Source organism: Siphateles boraxobius, unplaced genomic scaffold, assembly GCF_051911475.1.
Source record: "Siphateles boraxobius isolate OS27281-9 unplaced genomic scaffold, OSU_SipBor_1 33, whole genome shotgun sequence".
NCBI lineage: Eukaryota > Metazoa > Chordata > Actinopteri > Cypriniformes > Leuciscidae > Siphateles > Siphateles boraxobius.
The window spans coordinates 3,905,193-3,926,416 of record NW_027508953.1 but is presented as its reverse complement, the minus strand read 5'-3'; the positions used below and the strand labels follow the sequence as shown (position 1 = coordinate 3,926,416).

Genomic DNA, 21,224 nt, shown 5'->3' with positions numbered 1-21,224 from the left:
AGCCCAAACTATTAGCCTAAATTTAGTTGCTATTTATTTTTAGATATAATAATCAACACTCAAATAACAAATTGTATGAACACATGTAAACTGCACATTAGGCAGTTTTTGTTTCATTTTTTGTTAGGAATAGATGATCGCGTTCACTCGCTTAATGAATAAGTCATTGAAATGAATAAAATCTTAAATTCATGGCAAATTAATAATAACATTTTAAAAAGTCATGGGATTAAACTGAGGCGCCTATATAGTAATCTGTCACGGCGAATTAAAGAGCGTCAAAATGGCATTTATTGTTTTAATTTCGTGACAAAATGGTCATAATTTGAAAAATGACACTTTGTTTCTTATTGAAAGTAACAGAACGTGGAGCTTATTGCGATTTATTGGTTGTCAATAGTGGTTAGGCTACAATGCTGTATTCGTCTTGTAGAAAGAATGAAAGGGAATTGAAGAAAGAATACGTGAACTGTCACACCCCTAATTACTATTTAATCAAATGTCAAGGAAGAGAAATATGTTTTGTGACGAGGTAAAGTGAGGTCAACCTCAATGTAGAAGGGCTGGGTGGGGCAGCAGGGGGCGGGGCGCGTTCGGTTCGGTTTGAATATCGTTACACCCCTACTGAACATAAAATAAAGTAATTGGCTTTATCTTGTAAGACAAGCTGAGTTATTAAATGTAAAGATCTCAAATCGATTTTTACAACATCATAAGTGGGTGTTAAAAGGATTATAAGTAAAAGCGAGCTCATGCACAACTTGGATGGTACCTTTGTTTGCTTGAACTGGGAAGTCCTGATGCTCTGATCAGGATTTTTGCAGCCGATGCCGACTACAGATTTCTTATTATCATGATTGTCCAATACCGGTCCCGATCATTCAAGCTTTATATAAGTGATATGTAAGCTCTCTATTGACATTTACAGTTAACCCCTTACTTAAAGACAAAAAGCGTTTACAAATGGTGATTTCTCCCTTCACTACCATTCAAAAGTTTGGGTTTGATAAGATTTTTAAAAATGTTTTTGAAAGAAGTCTCTTATTCTCACCTAGGCTGCATTTATTTGATCAGAAATACAGTAAAAATGGCAATATTGTGAAATATTAATATAATTTTAAACAACTGTTTTCTATTTTAAAATGTAAGTTATTCCTGTGATATTAAAGCTGAAGTTTTAGCATCTTCAGTGTCACATGATCCTTTAGAAAACATGATGCATGTTTTTTTCCCCCTGGATAATTTGAAAAGAACAGCATTTATTTGAAAAAGACTTTTGTAATATTATAAATTTCATTGTCACTTTTGATCAATTAAATGCTTTACTTGCCCCAAACCTTTGAACATTATTGTACAATCATATAAAATGTAGCCTAAAATCTGGTTTTGGAAAATTAACCACTATAGATAATTTTAGCAGCCTCCAGAAGTGATCAAAATATGTCCTATATGTCCTCCAGGATATCGGCATCAGTTCTCCGGAGCCAGGGGAAGGGCCAGAACTAGATGATGGTGAAGACCGCTCAGAAAGCGAGGGTAGTGACTACACACCAGGCAAGAAAAAGAAGAAAAGAGCCAGCACCACAAAGGAGAAGAAAAGAAGCAGCTCTGGTGCCGACAGAAACTTAGCAGCCTCCAAACGAAGGGAACCTGAGGAAGAGGAAGATGAGGATGATGATGATTCTGTGAGTTCATATGTAATTTGACTGCTAAATTAACTCTATGATAAAGTACATGTAAATCAAATCGCTCATAAGCTCTGTACTGATTTTAAGGAGCCAAAAAGTTCCTCTCAGCTTTTGGATACCTGGGGTATGGAGGACATCGATCATGTCTTCTCTGAGGAAGACTATAGAACTCTGACCAACTACAAAGCCTTCAGCCAGTTCGTCAGGTATGAGTGCATTACCCAGATTAAAGGGATAGTTCACCCGAAAATGTAAATTTTGTCAGTATTTACTCACCCTCATGTTGTTCAACCCCGTAAGACGTTCATCTTCAAGGAACACGAATTAAGATATTTTTGATTAAATCTGAGAGCTGGATCACTCCTCCATAGGCTTCTTCTGGGATTGAATCTTGCCAGCCCCGAAAAGTTTTTAAAGACATTGTTAAAATAGTCCAAGTGACTACAGTGGCTCAATCTCAAGTTTATCAAGCGACGAGAATACATTTTAAGTGCAAAAACAAACAAAAATAACGACTTCATTTCCTTCTCTATGGGCCTCTAGTCAGTTAACGTAGTGAGATTGCGTAGAGCTACGACACACGTAGGCTCACTGTTGTCTGACGCTGGTCATGTGTGTGATGCGTGTGACGTACAACAACAGAAGCTTATGCTATTACACTAGTGAAATGAGTCGAGGCCCAGAGAGAAGGAAATGAATAGTTGAAATAAAGTTGTTTTTTTTGCGCACAAAAAGTATTCTCGTCGTTTGATAAACTTAAGATTGAGCCACTGTAGTCACTTGGACTATTTTAACAATGTCTTTAATAACTTTTCGGGGCTGGCAAGTTTCAATCCCTGAAGAAGCCTATGGAGGAGTGATCCAGCTCTCAGATTTCATCAAAAATATCTTAAAGGTCCCATTTTATGCCCCTTTTCACAAGATGTAAAATAAGTCTCTGATGTCCCCAGAGTGTGTATGTGAAGTTTTAGCTCAAAATACCCAACAGATAATTTTTTATAGCATGTTTAAATTGTCATTTTTTTGATGCTCAGAAAAATGCACTGTTTTAGTGTGTGCCCTTTCAATGCAAATGAGCACGGCACAGGGGGCGGAGCTTCAAGAGCTTGCGCTCAATTTCATCTCACAGAATGATGATAATAATATCAGAAACTCTTCAGTAACGGTGTTCGTTTCGACCCGGAGTCGGACAATAATGCCTACAGAGTCAGAGTGCTGTATAGAGATGGAACAGGTATAGTTTAGTAGTTTAATTAAGGCGGGGCCTGTACTTAGTGACGTCACTAAAACAGCATTCTGAAAACAGGAGACACTGCTGATGATTTATGGGGATTAATAAAAAAGGAGTGAGTGGATTTTTATCACTATTGGGTGGTTGTGTACACACACTGCCAACACACATTTATGTCCAAACAGCATGCAAAAGTGAATTTTATATAATATGGGACCTTTAATTCGTTTTCCGAAGATGAACGAAGGTCTTACGGGGTTGAACAACATGAGGGTGAGTTAATACTGACAGAATTTTCCTTTTTGGGTGAACTAACCTTTTAACAATGTGAGAAAAATCATTGTATGTGAATCTTTATCTTTAAGTAGGAATGAAATGGAAGTTGCAAGAGTCTTTTCTTGTGACGTATATCCGAGTGAAACTGCTTCTCAAACAAGAAAAAAATCTAGTGCAGAATTTAATTTTTTCCACGAGGAACTGTTTGAATTGTTGGATCGTGTTGGTTACCTATTGCTGTGATGTCATGTGAGGACGATTCTCTGATCGATCAGCCCTTGACGCAAATGTAAACAGTATACAGAAGAGACTTTGGTGCCATTAGAAAACCATAGTAAATTGCACATCTTTATTTCAAGCAGTTTGTCTCGATTCATACGAGTCAACACGCAACATAACCTGATGTGTAGATTTAGAGATAATGCTCACAGAATGACATGCTGCAATCAATTCCCAATGGATCAAGTCCTGACCTACATTTTGTCATGTTCAATCAGAAGAAATTGAACATTTTCTATATGTAACAATAGAAAATAAAAGACAATCGCAACCTTTGTTTCATGGTTACTTTAACTGCTGCTTTTTTATTTGCTGACAAATTAGAAGTGTTATCTCCTGACTTACAACATATGATCATCATAAGTAACATGGCATCTACTTCAAAAAAAATTTGTTTGGCTAAAGGTACGGTCACATTATTAAAATTTCGCAGGGCAAAAAAATGTCTGCCATCCATTACTGATGTAGCAGTGAATGAAGCACAGATCACGCATAAGTCTCTTTCAAACCAAGCAGCTTTCTGTTGGTCAACGTGAAGAATTTGCATGACCAACTTGAACATGATGCAAAATCTGTGTCAAAATCTTTCGCCCTCACTCGAAATTGCACGATTTTTCTATTGAAATGACTGGATTTGGCCTCTGAAAATTCGCTAAACAGCGGTAAATGTTACCTCAGCTTAACTGTTTGGAGCACTGCATGATGTTAATAGCTTTACTGTTAGATGTTGGCTTTACACCAACAAAGTAATAACGGCAGCAAGATCATCAGTATAACATAAAGAGATTTCACCAACAACAACACCTCCCTGCAATTTCACAGGCCTCTGATTGCTGCCAAGAACCCCAAAATTGCTGTTTCCAAAATGATGATGGTTCTGGGAGCAAAGTGGCGTGAGTTCAGCACTAACAATCCTCTGCGGGGCTCGGCTGCTGCCACCACGGCCCTGGCGGCCGCTAGTGCCGCAGCGTCTGTTGAAACTGAAGCTCCAGCCGCTGCACCTGCAGCCCAAGTCAGTGTCGAGTCCACGCCAGCAGCTCCCTTACGCAAGGCCAAGACAAAAGAGGGCAAGGGTGGGTGCAAGGTTCTTTCTTTTTTGTTTGTTTGTGTAATTATGATTGTTCTTCTACCGTGTGAGTGACTTCCCATTACAACAGCTGTTTTTCCCAGCTGAGATGTTTATTTGATTTGTGCATTTTCATCTGGGCAGTGTTATCATAAACATTCAGCTTTTTTTTGCGGTGTTGAGGAAACGTGGTTTCCTTGATATTTACATTGTTCTATGTGCTATTAAGCTTGTTTCACTGTAGATTGTTTTTAAATTGTGATCATCACATTTGAATGGTTTCTGAGAAGCTTGAATGAGGCAGTTAAAACTTATTTGACCCGACAGCAAACCACTGATGCTCATATCACTTGCAAAAGGGGGCACAGAACATGGACTGCTTAATGCATTTGTTTGATCAAAAAGGCAGTCTCCATTCTTCAGTCACATGACGCTCCAGAAATCATTCTAATATGCTGATTTGTTGCTCAAGACACATTTCTTATAATGATGTTGAAAACAGTTCTGCTGCTTAATGTTTTTGTGGAAACTGATGAGAATTTTTTTTTAATAAATAGAAAGTTCAAAAGAACAGCATTTACCTGAAAAATAAGTCTTTTGTTAGGTTGTAGAAGTCTTTCCTATCACATTTATTCAATTGAATTAATTCAAATCAAACTAATAATTTCCTTAGATTCTTACTGACCCCAAACTTTTAAATAGTAGCGTATATCAGTGTGTATTATATCGCTTCTAATAAAACAATGCTTTTCAGATGATTTCCACAATTATTTGTGATGTATGAGTTCTTAGCCGCTAATGTTTTGCTTGCATAAAGAATAAATTATGCTAATTCTTGCGCATTTCAGGTCCCAATGCACGTAAGAAGTCCAAACCTGCTCCCAAACCTCAGGAGAAGAAGGTGAAGACCAAAAAGGTTGCTCCTCTGAAAATCAAACTAGGAGGCTTCAACAGCAAGAGGAAACGCTCATCTGTAAGACCCTTCGCTCATTTCTCCAGCTAGCCTTTGCACTCAACCTTTTAACCTTTTTTCATGAGCGACGACGCTGTTTTTTCTTCCTGGCTCCAATTTTAGACGTAGCATCTCACTAATGACATCAAAGTAATTTTCTGGTCATTTATGGACCGAAGAACGGAATCTCAGTATATTTATCTCTGCTTCTATTTCTTTATATTTCAAACCCCCTCTTTTTTCTTTTTTTAGAGTGAAGAGGACGATGTTGACGTGGATAGTGACTTTGATGACGGCAGTATGAACAGTGTGTCCGTTTCGAATGGATCAAATAGCCGCAGTAGTCGCAGCAGTGCGAAAAAGAAGCCCAAAAAGAAGACGAAAAAGGGTGAGGATCTTATTCTCCGTCTCGGTGCTTGTGAAACTTTTAGGCTTAATCAGGCCTATTAAGACACTTTTTCCCTGTCTCTTTGAGAACAACTTAAGGGACTCACATTTTTGAGATTTATGTCTCTTGTACATCTTAAAACCATCAGGAATATATGGAAAAGCCCAGAGTGAAATTAGCATGAGATCCTCCCCTAAATAAAAAAAAAATATTTAAGTGACAATACTATCTTGGGACCCTGTGAAATGTTTTTGTTTTTTAAAATTCCATTTTATTTGTTTACATTTTTCTGGATTCCATTTTAATGGTTAAACTGCATCACTTATTCACAGACACGCAGAACTTGTAGACTTGATATGTAAATAACAGTCTTTATGCACTTTATTGCATTACACTATTCACAGACACTATTTTGTTCACGTTTTGATTAAGTGAACTCCCCTACTTTTGATTTATTAATCCCAAATTCTCTGATATTACGCATTATACTGTAAATTCCATTTTTATTACCGGAATCCACGATTCCATTCTTTATTTCCGCGGTATGGAGATCATAGGGCTATACTATCAGTCGTTCATCTGTTCTCTCTTTCTCTGCTAGGAGATGATGATGGCGATGGCTATGAGACGGATCATCAGGATTACTGTGAGGTCTGTCAGCAGGGAGGAGAGATCATTCTCTGCGACACCTGTCCACGAGCCTATCACATGGTCTGCTTGGACCCTGATATGGAGAAGGCACCGGAGGGCACCTGGAGCTGCCCACACTGTGTGAGTGAACCAACTTTCAATCTCCACATGAGTTCAATCTAAAAGATGTCCAAAGAGCATAGGCCCTGATGTGACCTTGTACTCTTCTTTCAGGAGAAGATGGGCATCCAGTGGGAGGCTCGTGAGGACGGGTCAGACGGAGAGGAGGAGAATGAGGTGATAGGCGAGGCGGAAGAGGACGACCATCACATGGAGTTCTGCAGAGTGTGTAAGGATGGCGGAGAGCTGCTGTGCTGTGACTCCTGCCCCTCATCATACCACATTCACTGCCTTAACCCTCCCCTGCCCGAGATTCCCAACGGAGAATGGATCTGCCCTCGCTGCACTGTAAGTCAACCACGTTAGTTTTTGGTAACACTTTACAATAAGGTTCATTAGTTAACACTTTACAATAAGGTTCATTAGTTAACACTTTACAATAAGGTTCATTAGTTAATGTATTAACTAACATTAATGCAGCACTATGCAGTTTTTTTTAGTTTAACTGAACAGCTTCGGAGTTATTGGAATGGTTATATGACTCTTTTCGGGTTGAATGGTGGTCGTCTCGCCCCCCCCCCCCTGGTGCCTGTGAGTGGAAAAACTGCACTTGCAACTTTGGGCCGGCGCACCGCTGTCAGGAAGTATCGCGTGATTTCAGCTCTAGCGATGTAACGATTTGCTCTACGGCACTGCACACATTACACGCCCCCATCTAGGATCCGGCTAGCTATAAGAACAACTGTCGTCTCATGGCAAAGCCGGCATATAAGAAGCAGAAAGCTAGAAAAGCATTGTCGGAGGAACAGAGAAAGAGGAAATGGCAGACTGACCGAGCAAGAAGTCGGACACGAGTAAACATCGCTTACCTGCGCTTTCAGAATGGCGAAAATAAACGAAGTGTGCGTGGTCGGAAGAGTCTAGAAAAAGGTAACGAGAATCTGACAGCGCAAGGAACCGGACAAGAGTCCTACTCGCTCAGGCTTTCATTGTTTAACTTGATTCCTGCGATTATCATGAGAACAGTTATCAATATCTCACATAATTATCAGGACATAAATAAGCCTACACGTTGTAAATAGTGTAAATGAGCGCAATTTGCAAACTATTATGATAAATTGCAATAATCATGTCTAACAACATCATAACGGACATTGTTACGAAATAATGCGACGTACATGATACACTTTATTGGTGTCATCTGGCATTTAGGCTCAGGTAAGCCTAACGCGGTAGGCTACTTTATTATTATGAAGTGCAGATACGCTCTGCGTGAGTTGTATTTACGACAGTAACGTTAAATACAAGTACTCTACAGCGACTCTAGGGATCGCTGTTTGACAAAAACAGAAATCCTGCATAGTGCCGCTTTAAGGAATACATTTGTTACAGTATTTATTCATCTTTGTTAATATTAGTTAATAAACATCCAGCGGTTCATGTTCACTGTGCTCAACTAATGTTAACAAATACAACCATTGATCATAATAATGTATTAATAAATGTTGAAATTAATATTAAATACGATTAATAAATGCTGAAGAAGTATTGTTCTTTTTTAAGTTCATGTTAACTAAGGTAGTTAACTTATGAACCTTATTGTAAAGTGTTACCGAACTTTTAAATAATTTAGATAAAAAATAGCCTACTTATATAATTACTGGTGAAATATTTCATACCTCTTTTTTTTCTTCTTTTTTTTTCCTCCAGTGTCCTACCATGAAAGGGAAGGTGCAGAAGATTCTGACCTGGCGTTGGACTGAACCTCCTCCCCCGACCCCTGTGCCCCGGCCCACTGAACTCGCAGCTGAGGCGCCTGACCCCACACCATTGGCTGGTCGTCCTGAGAGGGAGTTCTTTGTTAAATGGCAGAATATGTCTTATTGGCACTGCTCATGGGTTTCCGAGCTACAGGTACATCACTGGGTCTTATTTTGGTCTTAAAAAGTGCATAAAAATGGCTTGACAGTGTCATCTTAATATTTTTAATCAATATATTGTAATTTATTCTTGGTCATTTATTATAAATGTATGTTTTATGTATAATTTAAGAGAAAATTCACACTTCAGACTTTTCACTTCATTTTATTTGGCTTAAGCACAAACTTTCAGGGTTTAATCTACTAATCTGTGAATCCAGACAATGGCTTATTGTAATGTCATTTTGAATCCAGATTTGGGCTGAATTCACACTTAAGTTTCCTTGATCCTAACTTTGGCTCGCAACATCTCTCTCTCTAGCTGGAGATGCACTGTCAGGTGATGTTCAGGAACTACCAGCGCAAGAACGACATGGACGAGCCACCGGCCACAGACTTCGGTGTTGAGGGAGATGAGGACAAGAGTGACAAGAGAAAGAAGAAAGACCCCACCTACGCTCGGATGGAGGAGAAGTACTACCGCTTCGGCATCAAGATGGAGTGGATGATGATTCACCGTGTTCTGAACCATAGGTGAGATGAGCTCAAGAACTTTGTATTGAATCTCTTTCAATCAATTTCATGGCTCATGCCGTGCCTGTTGTTTTATTCCTTTTAGTGTGGATAAGAAGAATAACTGTCACTACCTTATCAAGTGGAGGGATGTAACGTATGATCAGTCTACCTGGGAGGCAGAGGATATGGATATACCAGAGTTTGACGCCTTCAAACTGCAGTACTGGAACCACAGGTATACATGTGAACAGAAACAGCCTTTGCAAGGCATTTAACTTCCACAATAATGTGCAAAACATAAGCAAGACTTTTATTCATCTAGGTCGTGAAGTTTATGATATTATTTGATACTATTTTTAATTCCCGTCAGTGTTATATTTAGTATTATTTATACACAAACACATTGTTTTAATATCTTGAATCTGCCTATATTTTTGTAGCTTTGGTTTTAATTTCAATAATTTTTCAAAATGTTACTGGTTAAATTTAGTAATTTTGTGCTTTTGTAATTTTTTATTATTATTATATTTAAATATTACTATTCAGGTTTTATTAATTTAGTTTTAGTTCAATTTGGGCTTTTATTTATTTCCAGTTAATTTAGTGCTTCAACTTAAACTAAATGAATATTAGAAATGGCAACTTACTGAAATAAGTTTGTTTGTAAATTTAGTATTTTAGCCTTAAAATACAAATATTTCAAAGAACAAAGTTATGTTTTGGTTAGTAACAGTCTTGGTTGCAACAGCATACAAGAAAAGTGGTTTTAAAGCCAATGAAATTTATACAAAAGACTATAAACAGTTTTTTTTTTAATTAAGAAATGCATTTAGATTTTTAGGATATTTAAGGAAAAATCTTCTGGTTCTTAGCCTGAAAGTGCTAGAAAACGCACTGATGCACACGCCCATCATATTCATCTGTTTTTCTGTCCTAAAGGGAGTTGATGATGGGTGATGAAGGTAAACCAGGAAAGAAGTTGAAGATCAAAGGGAAGGTGCGAAAACTAGACCGGCCTCCAGAGAACCCTGTTGTGGATGTAAGTGAGCTGCTTTTTATTGGTCTACACACTGGCAGGACTTATTAGACCCAGCTGCACCATTCACTTGCTCATCGATGGCTAAAACCCAATTTGTTTACTCTCCTGTAGCCCACCATTAAGTTTGATCGTCAGCCAGAGTATCTGGACTCTACAGGAGGAACGTTGCATCCGTACCAGCTGGAGGGGCTCAACTGGCTCCGCTTCTCCTGGGCTCAGGGAACCGACACCATCCTGGCAGACGAGATGGGTCTGGGAAAGACCGTGCAGACTGCTGTTTTCCTCTATTCACTCTATAAAGAGGTGCCCTGTTTGTTTGTTTGTTTTTACTTTCATTGAGAGTCCAAGAGTTATGATGGGTTATGTGATAAATTGAACACATAATAAAAATGTATTATGCTTTATTAATCTTGTAATCCAAGAACAACTACATTACCATTTAAAAGTTTGGGGTGGGTACGATTTTTTTGTTTATTTTTATTTTGATGAAAGAGTCTCTTATGCTGCATTTATTTTAATCAATAATACAGTAAAACAGTAATATTGTGAAATATTACAATTTAAAATAACTATTATAATTTTAAAAATGTCACCTTATATTTAAAACTGAATTTTCAGAAGCATTCTGATATGCTGATATCTGCTCATTGAACATTTCTTATGATCAATGTTTGAAACAATAGTGCTGCTTAATATTTTTGTGTAAACTTTGATGCATTATTTTCAGGATTCTTTGATAAATAGAAAGTTGAATACAAGTATTATTATAATTTTTTTTTTAAATCTTACTGACCCCAAACTTTTGAACGATACCATACATTTTCATACAATGCTGTTCTTAAATGGTATATTTGATGTCTTGTAAGCATAGAATATAAGGTCACTGAGACATTGAATGTCACTATCTTTTGTACAGCGTGTCCTCTTTCTTCAGTTTTAAAACGCTGGTGTGCTCGTTCTCCAGGGTCATTCTAAGGGTCCGTTCCTGGTGAGTGCCCCCTTGTCCACCATCATTAACTGGGAGCGAGAGTTTGAGATGTGGGCCCCGGACATGTACGTTGTCACATACGTCGGTGACAAGGACAGCAGGGCTGTCATCAGGGAAAACGAGTTCTCTTTTGAGAACAACGCCATCCGTGGTGGCAAGAAACCCTCTAAGATGAAGGTTAGTGAGTTGGAGAACTCTGCTTTCCATTAAAGAATCGTAAGACACTTGTATATCAATGATTGTTTCCCTTATGATCGTGCAGAAAGAAGCCTCTGTGAAGTTCCATGTACTGTTGACCTCCTATGAGTTGATCACTATTGACACGGCCGTCCTGGGCTCCATCGACTGGGCTTGTTTGGTAGTTGACGAGGCCCACAGACTGAAGAATAACCAGTCAAAGGTGAGTCCAACATCGATATTCACTTTTATGCATTAATTTGACAAGTTGTGTGGTTAAAACTGGTTCAAATTACTAATTTATTACACTTTATATTTTAATGATGTTTTAATGTTGTCCTGTGGTGGTATTTGTTATGCAGTTTTTCAGGGTGCTGAACAATTACCCTCTGCAGCATAAGTTGTTGTTGACTGGAACTCCACTACAGAACAACTTAGAAGAGCTTTTCCATCTGCTCAACTTCCTCACACCAGAGAGATTCAGGTATGTTTGTCAAAATGTTTTTTTTTTCTGTTTAATTTCAAACCAAAAGATCTTGAAGTCTTTTTCCAATAAAGTTGACAGTGCACCAGAATCAAGTTCTCCTTCACGCTTGAATGAACAATAACACATACATTTATGCCAAAATGTCCGTTTTGTCGAGTATCCGCATAAGAGCAGTCTTAAATGAGTTAAGTAAAGTTTTAAATGAACGTAAAAGAGTGAGAAACTGGGACGCCTGTGACATCCGTGTCATGTGCAGCAGCGTCAGATCTTAAAGTGACAGCAGCCACTAATGCTGTCTGTCATTAATGTTAATCAAAGAACAAAGGTAACAGAAAATTACTCTCTGCTCTTGACTAATCATTGTTAAAGCTACAAAAGTTCTTTAATCTCTATATAATTTATAAATTATGCAGTGCAGACTGTATGATAACTTCATTCAATTTCTGTATATTTCCTACATGTAAGACTGGTAGGTAGAGCACAGGTAAATGACATTTATTATGGGATTCATGTGAGGATTGTTTTAAGTTCATTCAAATTAGAAGTTGTTATATATTTTTAAGTCTAATATATGTTAAAAAAAACAATTTGATAGCTTTCAATACACTGATGTTGAATGGCTATAAATGTGGAAAATTGCGTGGAAAATTAATATTCATTGAGACATCAGTAGCTGTATTAGTATCATTCATAAAAAGAATCCATTAAAGTATTTAAAATATACTGTTTTCATGTTGTTTCTACATTAATTTGCAGATTATCTGTGAAATTATTACATTATAAAATATATTAAAAACTTCTGTGTTTTTAATTGCAATTAATAACAGAAAAAATTGTGTGATTAATCTAGGTTTTATTTTTTTTATGGATTGACAGCACTAGAATTTTATTTTTTTTCTTGTGCATTTTTAAATGAACCTCTTTAGCACCCTCTGGTGGCCCCTTGGGCATCTACAGACATAAATGATGCTCTTTATCTCTCACTCTGCAGTAATCTTGAAGGTTTCTTGGAGGAGTTTGCCGACATTGCCAAGGAGGACCAGATCAAAAAGCTTCACGACATGCTGGGACCGCACATGCTCAGGAGACTCAAAGCAGACGTGTTCAAGCACATGCCTTCCAAAACCGAGCTCATCGTCCGAGTCGAGCTCAGCCCCATGCAAAAGTGAGTATGTGATGCGGTATGGACTGCGAACTAGGTTACAGGATTGGTAGAGACAGAGTTTTTTAAATCTCATATGTTAATCCAGGAAATATTACAAGTTCATCCTGACCCGCAATTTTGAGGCTCTAAACACTCGTGGCGGAGGAAACCAGGTTTCTCTGCTTAACGTCGTCATGGACCTTAAGAAGTGCTGTAATCATCCTTATCTCTTCCCTGTGGCTGCTATGGTACTCTCCACTTTTTGCTCCTTCTGTACCTTTAATAATAGACCGATAGCATTATGTTCTATTATGTGATTTTTGAAACAAGCAAGTAAATTGAAGATAACATGCTCTCTGATTGGCTGTGTGAAACAGGAAGCTGCCAAGTTGCCCAATGGGATGTACGAGGGCAGTGCCCTGACCAAATCTGCTGGCAAACTGCTGCTACTGCATAAGATGCTGCGGAAACTCAAGGACGGTGGACACCGAGTGCTTATCTTCTCTCAGGTAAACAAGCATTTTATTTATTTATTTAGAAATAATTTTCTTAAACTTCTTAAATTCTTTCTTTTGCTAGAAATGTATCAATAATAATAAATATTGCTATTATTGAGTATTAATTATTTTCACTACTGTTCTAAAGTTTGGGGTTCGTTTCTTTATTTATTAATTTTTTATATGACCTTTATATTTTCCTTTGAACTTTTATATTCCTTTAACAATCCTGAAAAAAATGTATCACTGTTTCTACAAAAATATTCAGCAGCACAAATGTTTTCAACTGATAATTATTAAAAAAAGTCAGTGTATTCACGTTTTCTGAAGGATCATGTGACTAGAGTAATGATGCTGAAAATTCAGCTTTGCATCACAGAAATAAATTACATTTTAAAAATTCAAAAAATTGATAATTAAAAGTTAATTTAAATTAGTAATATTTCACAACATTACTGTTTTTACTGTTTTTTTTTAATCAAATAAATATAGCCTTGGTGAGCATAACAGACCTCTTAAAACATTTTAAAAGTCTTAATGACCTGACTTTTGAACAGTGTAAAAAGATAAACTAAAGTGAGTGTAAAATGACAAAAACACCTATGATGAACTGCAGGAGTTTGAGCTGTTTTGTCCCTCTTCTCTAGATGACCAAAATGTTGGACCTGCTGGAAGACTTCCTGGAGAATGAGGGCTACAAATATGAGCGTATTGACGGAAGCATCACAGGAGGCATGAGACAGGAAGCCATTGATCGCTTTAATGGTAGGACCAGATGTGTAACTAATATGGTTCATACATTTGTTCTCTGTTGCTCTGTATAAACTCAATTTCTGAAATTTTTCATGCGTCAAAATGAATTGTTTTTTCGCTTTAGCTCCTGGTGCTCCTCAGTTTGCTTTCCTGCTATCGACCAGAGCCGGTGGTTTGGGTATCAACTTGGCGACCGCAGACACCGTCATTATCTACGACTCAGACTGGAACCCTCACAATGACATTCAAGTAAGATCATTCATCCGCAAAAGACTCTATAGTCCCTTTTGCACTGGGTAGTTCTAGGAACTGTTCTAGCCAGCAGGACGGTTCCCAGAGAACTAATGGCGCTTTTCCACTACACAGAACCAGCTCGCCTCGACTCGCCTTTGTTTGGTTTTCCACTGCGTAAAAGTTGTACCTGTACCTGCTTTCGGGTACTTTTTTTCGTATCACCTCCTGCGAGGTTTCGAGCGAGCTGAAGCGATACTAAAATGTGACGTGTAAACACGGCAGACTGCTGATTGGTCAGAGAGAATCGTCACTATTCACTGCGTCATCATTAGGGATGGGCATGATTAATCGACGATCGATTATTGATCATTAAGAATTTCGTCGATCACGTTAATTTGTTATCGATTATCATTAAACTAATGCTGCTGCGGAAAGTGAACGTGTTCCCCGGGCTGGTTGGTCAAGTTAGCGCGGAGGTACCTGTGCATCCCGGCAACGTCAGTCCCCTCAGAGCGGGTGTTTTCAGCGGCTGGACTGAAGCCTTGTTAACACTCGACGCGTCCGCTCGAGCGCGAAGGTGAGCGCGGCAAAAATGACGTCATTGCGGTATTCGGTGTTTCACAGGCGAGCGCGTCGAGTATAAACGCCTCGTCTGTTTGGAGAGGTGCGCGCGCAGTCTGTGGAGACTCGCGCTGCAGAGCCAGGCGAAGGTGTAAACGAGGCTTGACGGTCAGGTTGCGGTCGCGTCTGACCTCAGATCATGTCATCAACATGCTTATCTTTCTCAACAAAAATCAGTAGACTGGTGTAGAAGTTGTATGTGAGTTACTAGTTATTTTTTATGAGGCTTTGTTAAGTAGCCTAGCCGAATTGATTGTTACAGTAAGTAGGCTAATCTCTCTCACCCTCTTTCTCGACTCCGTTCTTGGATAGTTCTGAGTTACATTTTGACAAAACCTGTCAGATCTAAGTATTATTATGTTTTTGGTTAAGTTATTGTTTAACATGATTTTTTTTATTATTTATTATTTTGGAACAAACGAGGGTCTCTGTTTAAGAACGCCAACTCGCAGCTGCAGGCTCCGTTGCTTTCGAGCACCGCAGCGCATATATCTTCAAGTTTAGCCTAACCGAACGTCCAGTTTTACTGCCACAAGTTGATCATCTTGTAATAAAGATCTAATCGAGGAAAAAACGCGCTGTATTTGTGTATTTTCATTGCATTTTTAATTTATAAAAAGTATATAATATAAAAATAAATAATGAATTTGAATATAAAAATATTAATGATTAATCGATAGTCGATCGTTAATTCTCCCGACGATCGACTAAGAAAATTTAATCGAATGCCCATCCCTAGTCATCATTGCACGCGCCAGACGGAGTATCCTGAATAACCCCGTCATTTTTAAATAGTTTGGTCAGAGATTGCGTGATTTTTAAATAGATATAACTTTACCCATGACAACTTGGAAGAATACGCCGTGTGAGAGACAGCCACATCACGAGGCTCAAAAACAGACACTCGATTTCCTCCATTGTCCTGTGTGTGGATAGCGGGGGTGTGTCGCATTGAAGATTACGTCACGGCAGTTTCCTGCGGCGTTGCTATGACCACCAGGTACTATTGGGGAGGTACTATCTGCAATGGAAAACGGGGCGAAAAGCGAGACGAGTCGGGTCGAGCTGGTACTGCTAATGAAAAAGCGCCATAAATGTTCCCCTAGGGCCATTTTCCTGGTTGCACTCGCACCGCCAGTAGGACCTCTGAAGTGAACGCCAGAGCCTGAGCACACAGTGCTCCCATACTCAGTCTTAATTAGTTTATGATCTGTTTAAAGGTACAGTATGTAATTTTCGCCGTTAGAGGTCGCTTATTCAAAACATAGGCATAGCTTGATTATGCCTTGGTTTCGCAGAATCATGGGAGTTGACTTACCTCTACAGCCAGTGGAGAAGAATCCGACGGGACTCGAGCAGAAATCATATGTATCAAAGTCAAAAAAAATATATAACTTTGTTCTAGTGGTTTTTTGATATTTTATACAAAAATATTACATATTGTGCCTTTAACATATTGTGAACTTTTTTCTTTGTATAACATTTCTGTCTAATAATGTATTAGACAGGAATGTTATACAAAGAAAAAAGTTAAGAATATGAAAATATATTAGCGTTTTTCATGTGGTTGATGCCCAATGTCACTAGCTGAGCAGAAATGCATCATCATGTTTTGCTTGGTCCCCTCAAAGTTGTGTTGGATTTTCTCCTTAGGTTGAGAGGTCCATCTATCGCTGTTTTCCATTTTCGTAGAGTTAGTACGTGGAGTAAATATAGAGATAGCTTTTTTTTTAAATGGCGGGTGCTGGTGTTTCGCGTGCGTTCGGCCAATCGGTGTACACTTACGTCACTGGTAGTTCCTATTGTGCTGGGTTAAACCATACTAATTTAGCTCCCCCAAATTCATAGTTCCTGCGGAGCGAACACGCCAAAAACCGAGTCTTTCCGACAATAGTTCTAGGAAGTATGAAAAAGTTCCTCTGGTGAAAAAGATCTGGTGTTTGGTGTCAGGATAATCATCAGAAACTTTAGTGTGTTTCCATTTAGATTTTGTTGGGTTTGTTATCCTCATTTTCACTTTGGCTGATGTTTCTCTTTGTAGGCCTTCAGCAGAGCTCACAGGATTGGTCAAAACAAGAAGGTGATGATTTACCGCTTTGTGACCAAAGCCTCTGTAGAAGAAAGAATTACTCAGGTATACCCTATCTTTCTGGGAAGTGAAATGTTAATTTTTTTTTGGCAACACTGTCTTTTGAATGTAAACTGATTGGTCTTTTTGTGTTTAATCTCAAGGTGGCCAAGAAGAAAATGATGTTGACTCACTTGGTTGTGCGTCCTGGATTGGGCTCAAAGACCGGTTCAATGTCCAAACAGGAGCTGGATGACATTCTCAAATTTGGTACAGAGGAGCTCTTCAAGGATGAAATGGGAGAAGGTGTGGCTGGAATTACAAACCTCTTTACTTCTTCTTACTTTACTACCTGTACAGCTTCTCACTTAAGGTACTGAGATGTGTGAAACTGCTTGTGTTTGTCTGTCAAGGAGAGAACAAAGAAGAGGATAGCAGCGTGATTCACTATGATGACAAAGCCATCGATCGGCTGCTGGATCGGAACCAGGACGCCACGGATGACACGGAGATCCAGAGCATGAACGAGTATCTCAGCTCCTTCAAAGTGGCTCAGTATGTGGTCAAGGACGAGGAGGAAGCAGTGAGTGCCGATAAAGAGCAATGTGGGCTGTTGGACCTGTGTGACTGCACAGTTAATCAAAATAAAACCAAAAAACGTGATGTGGCTTGGTGTCGCTCATAACGTGCATTTATGAACACAATATGCGGCGACCCTCTTCGCAAACTTGCTATGAAAAGAGATTATAAGCTCTCCATCAACTAAAGAGAAGCTTATAGTCTCCTGCTGTTTTACGGCAAAATAAAACTAAATAGTTTAACAAAGAAATGAATTAAGACAGTTGTATATGTATTACAAAAATACAAAAAATAAATTCTCAAAATTATTATATTTTAAATGCTTTTTATCATACAGTGAAATATTATAATAGTAATATAACTTGGTTTGATGTTTGAAAAACAGCCTTAAATGTTAGTTTTGTAATTTAAGTATACTGTATTTTTTTTTTGCTTAAATACTCAATTTACTCTTATATATTAACTATAATCTCACTTTTACAATATGTTGCTCTTATTCACTGTTCTTTCTTGTCTTCTCCCTTAGGAAGAGGAAGTTCAGAGGGAGATCATTAAGCAGGAGGAAAGTGTGGATCCAGATTACTGGGAGAAGCTGCTCCGACACCATTATGAGCAGCAGCAGGAGGATTTGGCTCGTAATCTGGGCAAGGGCAAACGAATCCGCAAACAAGTCAACTACAATGACGGCTCCCAGGAGGACCGAGGTAAGAGACGTAAGGATTGAGAAAACTTCTACAACTCTTCGAAATCAAAACAAGACTATAAAACATACTTGCCATTTTGTTCATATGAACTTAAAATAACGTTATCAATTACTTACAATTGTTTAAATGTTCGTCATCTTTCTTGCTCTGTTTCAGACTGGCAGGATGATCAATCTGATGGCCAGTCAGATTATTCCGTTGCTTCAGAGGAAGGAGATGAGGACTTTGACGAACGATCAGAAGGTGAGACGAGCATGACGAAAAGTAAAGATAGGAATTTATAAATGCATAAAAGATTTTAAAATCTTAACTCCCTTTTTCTGAGCACTATTTTGTCATCTGCTTGCAGCCAATTCACGGCGACCCAACAGGAAAGGCCTCAGAAACGATAAAGACAAACCCCTGCCCCCCCTGCTGGCCAGAGTGAGCGGGAACATTGAGGTGAGGGAAGAATAAACTGGGATTTTTGTTTTCTTAAACGCATGTATTTTGAGTTGCACTTACTAAAACATCTTGATTTGACAGGTGTTGGGTTTCAACGCTCGTCAGAGGAAGGCCTTCCTGAACGCAGTGATGCGCTATGGGATGCCGCCTCAGGACGCCTTCACAACCCAGTGGCTGGTCAGAGACTTGCGTGGCAAATCAGAGAAGGAGTTCAAGTGAGTTTTAGCTCATTTAGTGGTTTAAGTTTCAATCCGTTTAATCCATTTATCATTATAGATCAGTCCCTAGATGAAGTGTGTTTCCCAAAGCCAGCTATGGTCGCAAGCTCCGTCTTTATTAACACAATTTAGTGGAACTTGTGACCATAGTTGGTTAGCGATACTTTTGGGAAATGCCCCCCGATCTCAAGGATCGGAATTGGGGCCAATTAAGTTTGTTGTTTTTCTTTCTTTTTTTTACTGATTTGTTATCCTAAGTTTGTTTCTTGAATGATCTCTGAAGGATCATGTGACACTGAAGACTGAAATAATGGCTGCTGAAAATTCAGCTTTGCCAGCACGGGATTGAATTGTATTTTAAAATATATTATTACTATTTAAAATAACTGCTTTCTATTTTAATATTTCACAATTTTACTGTGTTTTTGATCAAATAAATAGTCATTTGAAAAATCTTACCGACCCCGAACTTTTGAACAGTCGCATATTTCATATAATATATGAAAATATATTATAATTACTACTAGATGACTAAATGTATGTATTTTAGGTTACAAACATAAAAAGAACTTTACTTTTTTTGACTTTGTTTTCTTTGAAACACACTCACCATTAACTCCATAAAATCCTAAATAAATATTGGTATCTGGTGTATCAGGATCTATAAACCTGTTTTTCTTTCTCTCAGGGCTTACGTCTCTCTCTTTATGCGGCACTTGTGTGAGCCTGGTGCGGATGGTGCTGAAAGCTTTGCCGATGGCGTTCCTCGGGAGGGACTGTCACGGCAACACGTCCTTACTCGTATTGGTGTGATGTCGTTGATCCGAAAGAAGGTAAATTAGTAATGCATTATCATAGTTAAAATGCAATACCAATGAGTTCACACAAACAGTTCATATGAAAAATTCCAAGATGCGTGAAAGCAAAATAATTTTTGGATAACGTCTGTTTTCAGGTGCAAGAGTTCGAGCATGTAAACGGTCAGTGGTCCATGCCCTGGATGATGGAGTTGAACGAGAATAAAACCGTGTCGTCCGCCGGCAGCCAGCCTGACTCCCCCAGCAAAACGCCCTCTACTGGCACTCCAGCGGACACACAGCCGAACACTCCTGCTCCAGGTACTGCATGCCTCCGCTCGCTCATCTACTTCCCGTTTGTGAGAAATCTATTCTAAAATCTCGAGCAGACATTCATTCCTAAGTGGTGTCCACCAGGTGTTTAGTATATTCTAGACTAGACTGACGCATGTGTTTCTGCTGAAAGGTGAAGTTCCAATTTTATGCATGTTCTTTATTTTTCTCACTAGAGATCGACCGATAGCAAACTACAACCATTTAACCATCCAATTAATTCCCAAAAATCAAGTCCCGCCCTAAAAAAAGTTCATGCTGACTTTGAAACTTTTCTGGAAGGATGTTACTGTACAAGTCCTTAGAGTTTTCATCATATGTAAAACATCTTGTGTAAATTTAATTTAATTAAATGTTTTATATTGTTTGGGTTTTCATTTTATTGTATTTATACATATCCTTGTAAACTGGTAGAAATTATACAACAGCTCTTGTCATGAAAATATACAAAAGCTCTTGTCATGCTGCTGACACAGCATTAAAACGTATTCTTTTTGTGAGCTATTGCTGCAAATATTGCAGTCCAAATACCAAACCTTTTTATGTGTTTGTTGTACAGATGGTGTTTCCAAAGCAGAAGATGGCGGAAAAGACGCTGAAAAAGAAAAGGTGAAAAATGGAGACGGTGAGAAGGACGCCAGTGAAAATAAAGACAATGAAGTGAGTGTCAGCTTATGCAACAAACTCTCTGGATCTCTGCTTAATTTTCAGTGTTTTAACCATGTGACTTTAGTTGATTTTGGTTATTAATGAGGTGATTATTTCTTCATCAAAAGGTCATTGCCATTCCGGATGAAGATGAGGCTACCTCTGCTCCTGGAGAGAAAGTAAAAGACAAAGAGGAGATGGAAAAGACGTCTGAATCTTCTTCAGAGGCAGATAAGGCTGATGTGAATCAAGTTGAGAAAGAAGAGGAGAAAGGGAAGTCTGGAGAAGCTGATGAGAAGACCGAAGATGCCAAACCCAAAGGATCTGAGGCTGAGAAGGAAACTTCAGACAACAAAGGTGAACAGAAATTGCATTCACAAGCCATTACACTTTAATAATGTGGAATTTAAAGGTCAAAAATCTTAAAA

General features: G+C 38.5%; 1 protein-coding gene across 2 annotated transcripts in view; it reads left to right on the top strand.

Moving 5' to 3' along the window:
• chd4a (chromodomain helicase DNA binding protein 4a) overlaps positions 1-21,224 on the top strand; it is a 29,809-nt gene that overhangs the window by 3,954 nt on the left and 4,631 nt on the right. The window contains exons 4-34 of one of the 2 annotated variants that reach the window (XM_077194970.1): positions 1,461-1,685; positions 1,776-1,894; positions 4,297-4,547; positions 5,389-5,513; positions 5,745-5,880; positions 6,482-6,651; positions 6,745-6,978; positions 8,341-8,544; positions 8,872-9,083; positions 9,169-9,300; positions 10,005-10,104; positions 10,216-10,407; positions 11,069-11,269; positions 11,355-11,492; positions 11,632-11,753; positions 12,748-12,921; positions 13,007-13,148; positions 13,278-13,409; positions 14,045-14,162; positions 14,275-14,399; positions 17,047-17,139; positions 17,238-17,379; positions 17,487-17,656; positions 18,179-18,356; positions 18,513-18,599; positions 18,706-18,797; positions 18,882-19,015; positions 19,707-19,851; positions 19,974-20,136; positions 20,708-20,808; positions 20,925-21,153. In XM_077194970.1, the coding sequence (XP_077051085.1) occupies positions 1,461-1,685; positions 1,776-1,894; positions 4,297-4,547; positions 5,389-5,513; positions 5,745-5,880; positions 6,482-6,651; positions 6,745-6,978; positions 8,341-8,544; positions 8,872-9,083; positions 9,169-9,300; positions 10,005-10,104; positions 10,216-10,407; positions 11,069-11,269; positions 11,355-11,492; positions 11,632-11,753; positions 12,748-12,921; positions 13,007-13,148; positions 13,278-13,409; positions 14,045-14,162; positions 14,275-14,399; positions 17,047-17,139; positions 17,238-17,379; positions 17,487-17,656; positions 18,179-18,356; positions 18,513-18,599; positions 18,706-18,797; positions 18,882-19,015; positions 19,707-19,851; positions 19,974-20,136; positions 20,708-20,808; positions 20,925-21,153 (4,786 nt within the window). Of the gene's footprint in view, positions 1-1,460; positions 1,686-1,775; positions 1,895-4,296; positions 4,548-5,388; positions 5,514-5,744; positions 5,881-6,481; positions 6,652-6,744; positions 6,979-8,340; positions 8,545-8,871; positions 9,084-9,168; positions 9,301-10,004; positions 10,105-10,215; positions 10,408-11,068; positions 11,270-11,354; positions 11,493-11,631; positions 11,754-12,747; positions 12,922-13,006; positions 13,149-13,277; positions 13,410-14,044; positions 14,163-14,274; positions 14,400-17,046; positions 17,140-17,237; positions 17,380-17,486; positions 17,657-18,178; positions 18,366-18,512; positions 18,600-18,705; positions 18,798-18,881; positions 19,016-19,706; positions 19,852-19,973; positions 20,137-20,707; positions 20,809-20,924; positions 21,154-21,224 lie in introns of both variants that reach the window. The other variant, XM_077194969.1, reaches the window with a different exon arrangement.